The following is a 10,703-nucleotide window of genomic DNA, read 5'->3' as shown; positions in this document are numbered from 1 at the left end:
AAAACAAGACAGCAAAACAAAACTGAATTTGATGCCTTTAACACATCTTGATGATTGGCCATTGTTATAGTCCGCTGGTGCTGAGGTTATATGTTAAATGCAGCAACAACAACAACAACAAAAAAAGACTAGGCTATATGTTAATATGAAAATATTAAATATGCAGGCTATAGGTTATATGCTAAATGAAAAAAAAAAAAAATTACATATATACATACATACATATATATATATATATATATATTTGTGTGTGTGTGTATGTATGTATGTATATATGTCATTTTTATTTTTTTTCATTTAACATATAACCTCTGCACCTGCGGACCATAACAACGGCAAATATTATTATTATTATTATTATTATTACCACAGTCACAACAATATTTGACCAACTAGGTTTTTGTGATTACCGGATTAAAGTATCCATTTTATAGAGATTTCACTAAAAAAAAATAGCAATTTCTAGCAATTCCACAGATGAGCATAATTAGAAAAAATATATTTAATTGTATAGAATTTTTCCTGAATTTCCAATGACAAAAGGCCTGGTTTTAATGACTTCTAGAATGCTACAACACACATATGTTTTATAAAATACTGCAACAGAGTGCCACAAGGATGACATAATTGTGTAGGCCAAATCAGGAAGTTAGCGCCACACTGGTTCCCTCGACTGCATTTTCCATTGGGTTTTGGACTTTTGCAGAAAATAAGCTCTGTAACCTGTATGATTCTTCATGTTTTGTTCATCATGATAATCTTCACAAATGAACACAACTTTTATGATCTAAATGCAAATCACCAGAATTAAAAGCCAAAGCTATAAAGAACTACACCACAGGAACATGACTTCAACGTCACGATGGTTGTCTCCGAAAACTCTTTCAATCTAAAACAAAACAGTTTGATGTGATGACGTTTAATGTCCTGATATACGCTTTATCATAGACATGTATACGTAGATTCTGCATTCGAAAGCTCCAAACACGTCGGTCAACGTGTCGTCACTTACAGTAAGAATTAATGATGCCACAACATTACACAGCTTCCCAAATAAACTAGGATAAACTTTCACAAGTGTGAGAATGTGTTGGTTTGTGTTATTATATGTATTAACTCCATATTATAGGATTTTATACATTGGTAACTTTTTTTGTCATATTAGCGGACACCTTCATCTAGTTGTATTGTGTTAGTTTAGCAAAATCATCATGTTGAAGATATAAAGAATCATACATGTGTCTAACTACAGTTGCGTGTGTGTGTGTGTGTGTGTGTGTGTGTGTGTGTGTGTGTGTGTGTAGTCCCATTTAGCCACTGGTTAGCAACTGCTTTTCCACAAGACATAAAAATGACCACAGACCTTATTTCCAACCAACAACAAAAAAAAAAACATTAAAAAAACAAGTGTCCAGGTTTTAGGACTAACTCCTTCTGCACTTTATAGTTCATACAGCATGTGATGATCTGTACATTTTTATAACAACAACTGCTCTGTGGATCATCACCAACAAATAAGTTTGCATAAAACTCACTAAAAATGTCACTTGTTTCTCATGGTAACACGATTCCAAAAATGGTGTGAAGGCTTTCAAGCTCATTTATTGGTCAAGCAACACTGCTTTCTCTGTGCATGCTGTGGTTTTAACAGGTGACATCACTTCCTTCTGACTCATCACGGCTCGCCTCTTTGTTTCATTGGCCGTCCGTGCGCAACCACTTTTAGCATTCACTAAAAATACACTACTAAAATATTCCTTGATCACATTATTCCCAGATCTCACTGTTTGCATACTGATCACGACACTCACTGGCCAACTATGACGTCAAAATATAAGACCACGCCCCCAAAATCCCAGGGTAAAATATATCAGGCATCAATTATATTTTGTATGATGTCTTGATTTTATGATCTACCAAAACAGATCTTCCCCAACATTAGTGAAACTCGATTTGTCTTACACAGCTATCCACCGAAAGGCGCGAGAGGAAGTAACATCACCCGGTGCTTGCATTATGCAAAACGTTATCAAAGCAAGTGGATGATCCATAAAAGGCAACATTCATAGTGGATGGGAACAGCATGTTTTAACTGTAGCCACAGTAAAGCAAAATTAATCTCAATGATGCATTATGACAGCAATAAATGACAGGAGCAAGCTAGCAGGCTGAGATAACGCTGCTAGCTGCAGGATTGAGCCCAAGGGGTTTTGATCATGCAACCGACCCACAAACGAAAACACCAAATCATCATTTGTGTGCCGTTGTGTTTATATTATCATGTATGCAGCGATATATCAGGATCATATAACGTTACTCAAATCTCCCCACATTTCACAGCAACTATGCTGCTAGCATCTAATGCGGACTGTATTGAGCTGGTTTTATCTTAAATATGAGAAATAAAGAACATGAATCGCTTCACAGTCGGATAACACCGAGTTCTCGGCAGAGATGAATATAAGGGCAGCTGTCACACATTCCTTATATATGCGCTAACGTTAAGCTTTCATGACTTCCTGTTAGGGGTCTGTCTTCCTCACTCTCATTTAACTTTAGCCAAAAGCTAAACGAGCCGAAAATAAATGACAGGTGTTAGAGTTGCGAACGTACCCCTGTTCCGTTATCACAAACCACCACTTTTTTTCCTTGGCTGTCCATCTTTCAAAGCACCGGAGCCGTCAGAGGCAGCCGAAGTTTCTGAAGAAAGTGCCTGTGCTTCACGCACTCAGCAGCAGCCGCTTCCACTTCCTGTTCCTGACACTCGCGCGAGCAGATCGGCCTGTTTTTTTTTTTTTTTTATGTCCCGCCTCCTGCGTGCCGATTGGCTACTAAGACTTTCCGACTGGTCTACGATTGGACAGCTGAGGTGGCATTCATAAAGCCTTAACTGAAGTAAACACATTTTCGATGTGTTTTCACTCCTCCCCCCCGTAATATCTTGTCATTAATAAATTATGCCGTTAGGTTGCAATAATTTATAACGTGTCTTCTACTCTAGGGTTACAGTAAAGAAAACACACACACACGTTGTATTATTTAAGAACATAACAGACGTCACATTAATGGTAATAATAATAATAATAATTTAGTATCTCAAATTGTCACAAATCAAATGGCAAGGGGGTCATAAGGAAATTGAACGCAAACAGTATTTATTAAAAGAACAGTATTTCATATAAACAATAAGACCAGTTTAACACAAATGTTATATGGTTAAGGAAGGTACTCAACTCTTAACATAAATTAAAACGTTTGTATTATTATTATTATTATTATTATTATTATTTTCATTCAATATTTTATTAATTAATTTAGATTTTACCCCCGCTGTAAGTTCAAAGTGTATTGTACTTGAAATTATTAATACTTCAAATAAAGCTACGGGCAAATGCTGAAAGGTTGTGGAGAGATAATCAAAGTAGTCTAGCCTTTTGTGTTAATCGATGTCCATTCAATTAATAATAATAAAAGCATAACGAATATTGCTTGTAAATTAAGTATAAACTATTCCAATGAAAAGTGTATAAAATGTAAATAAGATTAAAGGAAAAAAAAATCAACATAAAATATTTACAATATATTGCACGGTTCTTTTTGCGTGTTAAGGTCGGAACACTTCCTCGTGTTCCTAGTTTCCAGTCGGAATGCGACACTCTTTCATTAGCAGAACATCAACATGGCGGCTGTTCTGTCGCCGAGACCGTGCGATAGCAATCCTGCGACTCCTGGGACGCAGTCCGTGAAGGTCTGTGGGTGTTTACGGCTACGTCTTGTAGCACAGACTCTTATAACATTGTAGAATATGAGGCACACATATATGCTATTACTGCGTCGGTAAAAACTTGAATGTGAGCCAAAGTCGCCTTTGTTTATTTACTATTAGCCTGCTAGCCGAGAGCGAGCTAAATACATAGATGATGCTCAGGGTGAAACTTCTTGCCTAAAAGAAATTAAAACGCATGAAAGGACCCCACTTGTATTATTTAGATGGTTTTGGGCAGACACTGATAGTTTATTACGGCAATATAATATGGTTTTAGATCTAGGTAGCGCTGCTTAACATTATCTCTCAATTCCTCCCAGTGGGAAACGTTGACATTTCCTTGAAGGAATCTTATTTATGTCTCTTGAAACAGGATGACATCGAGGAGAATTCCAGTGATGGTAGTCAAGCCCTCAAGAGACGCAGGATGGGTTCAGGGGACAGTTCCCGGAGCTGTGACACGACCAACCAAGAGCTGGGGTGAGCAGCACATCTGACACACACACACACACACACACACACTCACAGGTGTTTTTAGTAAAGGATCATGAACCCCTTTATTTTGCTGTGTTTTTATAAGCCGTTTGACTGGTTGAAGGGCTGTAAAGACCGGTCACACTCACAGTGCGGATGAATCGGATTTGTGTCAAAGATTCAGGATCTATTAAAGAGAGCTTATGTGACACAGAAAGTTTTTTATCCATTAATGCATCTCTACTTGCTGTATGTGATCATCTCACTGTTTGAAGCGCCTGTCATAGGAAAACAACACTTACTGTCATGAATAATTAAGGCACCTTTTCATAGGTTGAGGACATGCAGTCTTATGAATAATTATGAGACACCGATGAGTCATCAGTCCACTATAGTGCAAGAAAACGACACATCCTGTGATGCTGACATGAAGATGAATTTAAACCCGTAAGTTGGAAATAGCGTTTTCTTTTTTCTTTTTTTTTTTACAAATTAACTAGTTTTCTCCTACAATCAAAACTAACAGATGGTAAAATTGATTTCTATGATGTTCAACACACATAACTCTTGAAAATTTGGTTTAGAGTTTCATGACCCTTTAAACCTTGCCAGTGGCGTAGGCTGAATTATTATTTTTTTATTGTTTTTTTTTTTGTTTTTTTTGATGCATTGGGGTGATGCAGTGATATCCAGTCAAGCAGTGATCATGTCAGAGGTCAAATTTGAATAGGGAATAACACATTTATTTAAAATTATAGAGAAACAAATGAATCAAGGGGGGGGGGGATCCCCCAAAAAGTAGACGAATTTTAAAACATTTTTGGGAAGTTCAAGTTGTAATACCCTTTGTGAGGAAGTTTTAGTCCAGTGCGATAGCATTAACTAGCATATCTGGGAAAAAGAAAATCCTCTCTGGGCCAAAATGACCAGAACATAATGTGAGGGTTAAGAGAATTTATCTAGAAATATTTCTTACGAGCCATAATTATTTTACTATTAAAATATATTCCTTCACCATGACAATGGAACTATTTAGCAGTTTTTCTTGCACCATCATATTATATTTATTTCTATGAAACTGCACCTGTTGGTGGCGTTTCAATTTTTCCTCATCATTCTGGCCCAGTGTTACTGTCTGTGTATTGAGCCTTGCTGTTTCATTACAGACCAACATACTTCCCTGCTGAAAATCTGACAGAATACAAATGGCCTCCGGATGACACAGGGGAGTATTATATGTTACAAGAACAAGTGAGCGAGTACTTGGGAGTCACGTCATTCAAACGGAAATATCCAGGTATGAGCGACAAGCCATCAGCAGGGAAAATTTAATTGAATGGTTTTCATGTTATCGGTCAAATAGTGGTTTTATTTTCAGATTCAGTTACTGATGATAGAGATGAAGTTTTGTATTTTGCTGTCAACACATGTTTTAATTTTCAACTTAATACCAGATATGGAAAGAAGAGACCTGTCTCACAAAGAAAAACTTTATCTGAGAGAGCAAAATGTCATTACGGAAACGCAGTGCACACTGGGTAAGATTTTAATAATTCAGTCTTTCTCGCTTCCATTTTTTTTATTATCTTGAATTTGCTTAACAGAAAAAAAATGTTGTAAAATTGACAACAGGTGACTTTCGTCTTGCCCTGAAATTAACTGATTGATTGTCTCATACTGAGATGGTTTACTTTTCCAGCACAGTGATTTAATTAATAATTTGCTCAACAGATTTTCAGCCTTGATGTGTAGCTTAATGTGATGTACTAATAATAGTATTAATAATTCACTGTATCAGCGTAGTCTAAGACTTAATGTGAGGATCCTATATTGACGTTCCACCCGTCTTCTCTTAGGTCTCACTGCTTTGCGGAGTGATGAAGTTATTGATTTGATGATTAAGGAGTACCCAGCCAAACACGCTGAGTACTCAGTCATACTGCAGGAGCGAGAGCGGCAGAGGATAACTAAGGAGTACTCTGTGAGCACTCTTAGTGCAGTGAGTAACACACTCTTTTATTCGTTATATAAATTATATGGTACTCTTATATAAAAATAATTTTATTCAGCAAGGATGCATTACATTGATCATAATTAACATTGAAGAGATATACTTTGTTACAACAAAAAATCTATTGCAGTGAACTACTTGCACTGAGTTTAGTTTTCAAAGAATGGCTCGCTGGCTTCCGCTTATGTGTATTTTCAGTGTGCTGGAGCCACCTACTCGACTAAACGCCACTTAAAATGAGAAGTCTGCAAGAATATTTAAAAACCCGGACATTTTCAGGGACAGGAGAAGAGATATTCTGATGAATAATATCAGAATGAACCTTTAATTATTTGTTGTAAATGTTTTAAGCACTGTTTCTCAGTTGTTGTTTTTTTGCCAAAAATTCGTAATATTCATAGTAGTAATGCTGTCAATGCGTTAAGGTTTAAAATCTATTTACCATCATTACATTTCTTAAGGCAAGTAGCGCATTCATTCAAACTATTTGAAATAACTGGAATCAGAGCACAACAAGCACACCACAAGCAAATCCTGTTTACCAGTCAAATTCATTTATAAATGGAAACTCAATTAACTTTTTCATAATAATGAGAAACTTTCTCGTAATAATGACTTAACATCTCGTAATAATGAGAAACTTTCTCGTAATAATGAGAAACTTTCTCGTAATAATGACTTAACATCTCGTAATAATGAGAAAGTTTCTCATAATAATGACTTAACATCTCGTAATAATGAGAAACTTTCTCATAATAATGACTTAACATCTCGTAATAATGAGAAACTTTCTCGTAATAATGAGAAACTTTCTCGTAATAATGACTTAACATCTCGTAATAATGAGAAACTTTCTCATAATTATGACTTAACATCTCGTAATAATGAGAAACTTTCTCATAATAATGAGAAACTTTCTCGTAATAATGACTTAACATCTCATAATAATGAGAAACTTTCTCGTAATAATGACTTAACATCTCATAATAATGAGAAACTTTTTCGTAATAATGACTTAACATCTCTTAATAATGAGAAACTTTCTCGTAATAATGACTTATTTTCTCGCACTTCTACGCATGCGCAAAGCAGCGGAGCAGAAGGGCGTGCCACACTAGCGACATCCGCTGGTCAAAGCCGTGTAAATGCATCACAGCAAACTTGGCACGCTCTGCAGTGAATAACATTAAAGATAAATGATCAGTATATGAGACAGGCTTCCATACTAGATAGTCTTTTATTCATTTGTAATCATTTGTATTTTTGTGTATGAACAAGCAGCAACACAAGGGTGATCCATGGATTTCAAATAGACGGAGGAATGATAAGACAGCACACCTTTCCAAATCTGTTTAAGAACACTTCATCTGGAAATCTGTGTAAGGGTCCGTTCATACAGAACGCGCTTTTTCATTGCTTTTCTAGGCATACGCGCACTAGACGGACGTTGCGCTCGCTCTTCTGCAGCGTCTTGCGCATGACACGGCGTTCTATATTGAAAAGAAGTTCAGCTTTTAAAAACACGTCTCGACCTTGCGTTTTCCCCCATTCCACTGCCCACTTATGTTTAAATGTCCCCAAAGTCATAAACATCTTAAAGGTGATTTCTGTATTGATATCTTCCAGATGAACCTGCACATCAAATATCCTAGCATCTGCAAAATACGTGTTATATTAACACACATATGTGTTACACTTAAACTTGACGAATAAATGTAATATTCCAACTTTAATCTGATAGTTTTGTAAATTCATGTAACAATTTTCATCGGTGTGCACAAGCAGGCATCCTTCGTTACCATGGTAACCGTCCTGCTTCTGCATTCCACTTTCACACCTTATCGTGCGCATGGAAAAGTATGGAAGATATAGGCCTACTGATGATGTTATTTAATGATACTACAGATTGCACTAAGTAGATCAAACTGACTTTAATGAAAACAACTGTTTTGCAGAGCGTGCCAAGTTTGCTGTGATGCATTTACACGGCTTTGACCAGCGGATGTCGCTAGTGTGGCACGCCCTTCTGCTCCGCTGCTTTGCGCATGCGTAGAAGTGCGAGAAAATAAGTCATTATTACGAGAAAGTTTCTCATTATTATGAGATGTTAAGTCATTATTACGAGAAAGTTTCTCATTATTATGAGAAAGTTTCTCATTATTACGAGATGTTAAGTCATAATTATGAGAATGTTTCTCATTATTACGAGAAAGTTTCTCATTATTACGAGATGTTAAGTCATTATTACGAGAAAGTTTCTCATTATTACGAGATGTTAAGTCATTATTACGAGAAAGTTTCTCATTATTATGAGAAAGTTTCTCATTATTACGAGATGTTAAGTCATAATTATGAGAAAGTTTCTCATTATTACGAGATGTTAAGTCATTATTACGAGAAAGTTTCTCATTATTACGAGAAAGTTTCTCATTATTACGAGATGTTAAGTCATTATTACGAGAAAGTTTCTCATTATTATGAGATGTTAAGTCATAATTATGAGAAAGTTTCTCATTATTACGAGATGTTAAGTCATTATTATGAGAAAGTTTCTCATTATTACGAGAAAGTTTCTCATTATTACGAGATGTTAAGTCATTATTATGAGAAAGTTTCTCATTATTACGAGATGTTAAGTCATTATTATAAGAAAGTTTCTCATTATTACGAGATGTTAAGTCATTATTACGAGAAAGTTTCTCATTATTACGAGAAAGTTTCTCATTATTACGAGATGTTAAGTCATTATTACGAGAAAGTTTCTCATTATTATGAAAAAGTTTCTCATTATTACGAGATGTTAAGTCATTATTATGAGAAAGTTTCTCATTATTACGAGATGTTAAGTCATTATTACGAGAAAGTTTCTCATTATTACGAGATGTTAAGTCATTATTACGAGAAAGTTTCTCATTATTACGAGATGTTAAGTCATTATTATGAGAAAGTTTCTCATTATTATGACTTAAAGAATCTTTATTTTTTTACTCAATGTGGCGGAAACGGGCTTCCATACTCTTATGCTCATCAAGCCTGCAGTAAAAAAAAACAAAAAAAAAACAGTAATATTATGAAATATTATTACAATTTAAAATAATGGTTCTCTTTTTTTAATATACAGGGTGGGCCATTTATATGGATACACCGACATAACATGGGAATGGTTGGTGATATTAAAGTCCTGTTTGTGGCACATTAGTATATGTGAGGGGGCAAACTCCTCAAGATGGGTGGTGACCATGACATATACTAATGTGCCACAAACAGGACTTTAATATCACCAACCATTCCCATGTTATTACAGTGTATCCATATAAATGGCCCACCCTGTACTTTAAAATTTAATTTATTTTTGTGATGCAAAGCTGAATTTTCATCAGCAAGTACTCCAGTCTTTGGTGTCTTATGATCCTTCAGAAATCATTCTAATATGCTGATTTATGATCAATGTTGGAAACAGTTGTGCTGCTTAATATTTTTTTTATAACCTGAGATACTTTTTTCAGGATTATTTGATGAATAAAAAGTTAAAAAGAACTGTATTTATTTAGAATAGAAATATTTTGTAACAATATACACTACCGTTTAAAAGTTTGGGAACAATAACTATTTTTTTTAAAAGAAATTAGTACTTTAATTCAACAAGGATGCGTTAAATTGATAAAAGGTGATGGTAACGATTTATATTGTTAGAAATGTTTTTATTTTGAATAAATGCTGTTTTTATGAATAAATGCTGTTAACGTTTTACTCATCAATGAATCCTGAAAAAAGTATTCCAAAAATATATATTAAACAGCACAACTGTTTCCATCATTGATAATAACTGAGTATCAAATCATCATATTAGAATGATTTCTGAAGGATCATAAGACACCAAAGACTGGAGTACTTGCTGATGAAAATTCAGCTTTGCATCACAAAAATAAATTACATTTTAAAATATATTAAAAAAGAGAACCATTATTTTAAATTGTAATAATATTTCATAATATTACTGTTTTTGTTTTTGTTTTTTTAAATGATGAGCATAAGAGACTTCTTTCAAAAACTTTAAAAATAGTAATGTTTCCAAACTTTTGACTGGTACTGTATATGTATTTATTATACACACAATGCACATTTGAAAACAATAATACATTTTATAGGAAGATTTCTGCAGGTTCAATTTAATTCACGTTAATGCAGAGAACATGATTCATTGTTTTAATCAACTGACAGCCCTAAAACCTAGGAGTAATCTGTGTTCTTATGAGTAAAGTTACTTTAGTTTATTCATAAAAAAATCCTGATATACTGAAATATCACAGTTTCCACAAAAATATTACGCAGCACAACTGATATTGAATTGATAATAATTAGAAATGTTTCTTGAGCAACAAATCATCATATTAGAATGCATCTTTGGTGAGCATAAGTGACTTTTTGAAAAACATGTAAACTGTTATATCC

General features: G+C 34.6%; 2 protein-coding genes across 3 annotated transcripts in view; one reads left to right on the top strand and one right to left on the bottom strand.

Moving 5' to 3' along the window:
• The window catches only part of actr2b (actin related protein 2b), a 15,411-nt gene extending 12,671 nt beyond the window's left edge, over positions 1-2,740 (bottom strand). The window contains 1 exon segment of the mRNA XM_081351961.1: positions 2,614-2,740. Coding sequence (XP_081208087.1) covers positions 2,614-2,661 — 48 coding nt within the window. The 5' untranslated portion in view covers positions 2,662-2,740.
• Positions 2,741-3,599: 859 nt separating this feature from the next.
• The window catches only part of phf10 (PHD finger protein 10), a 29,311-nt gene continuing 22,207 nt past the window's right edge, over positions 3,600-10,703 (top strand). Inside the window, exons 1-6 of one of the 2 annotated variants that reach the window (XM_081350835.1) lie at positions 3,600-3,748; positions 4,140-4,246; positions 4,574-4,687; positions 5,407-5,537; positions 5,695-5,778; positions 6,097-6,239. In XM_081350835.1, coding sequence (XP_081206961.1) covers positions 3,680-3,748; positions 4,140-4,246; positions 4,574-4,687; positions 5,407-5,537; positions 5,695-5,778; positions 6,097-6,239 — 648 coding nt within the window. In that variant the 5' untranslated portion in view covers positions 3,600-3,679. The remainder of the gene's footprint in view (positions 3,749-4,139; positions 4,247-4,573; positions 4,688-5,406; positions 5,538-5,694; positions 5,779-6,096; positions 6,240-10,703) is intronic. The other variant, XM_081350834.1, reaches the window with a different exon arrangement.

This window comes from Scardinius erythrophthalmus (assembly GCF_964197995.2).
Source record: "Scardinius erythrophthalmus genome assembly, chromosome: 21".
NCBI lineage: Eukaryota > Metazoa > Chordata > Actinopteri > Cypriniformes > Leuciscidae > Scardinius > Scardinius erythrophthalmus.
The sequence above is the reverse complement of the archived record's forward strand: the minus strand, read 5'-3'. Positions and strand labels throughout refer to the sequence as shown.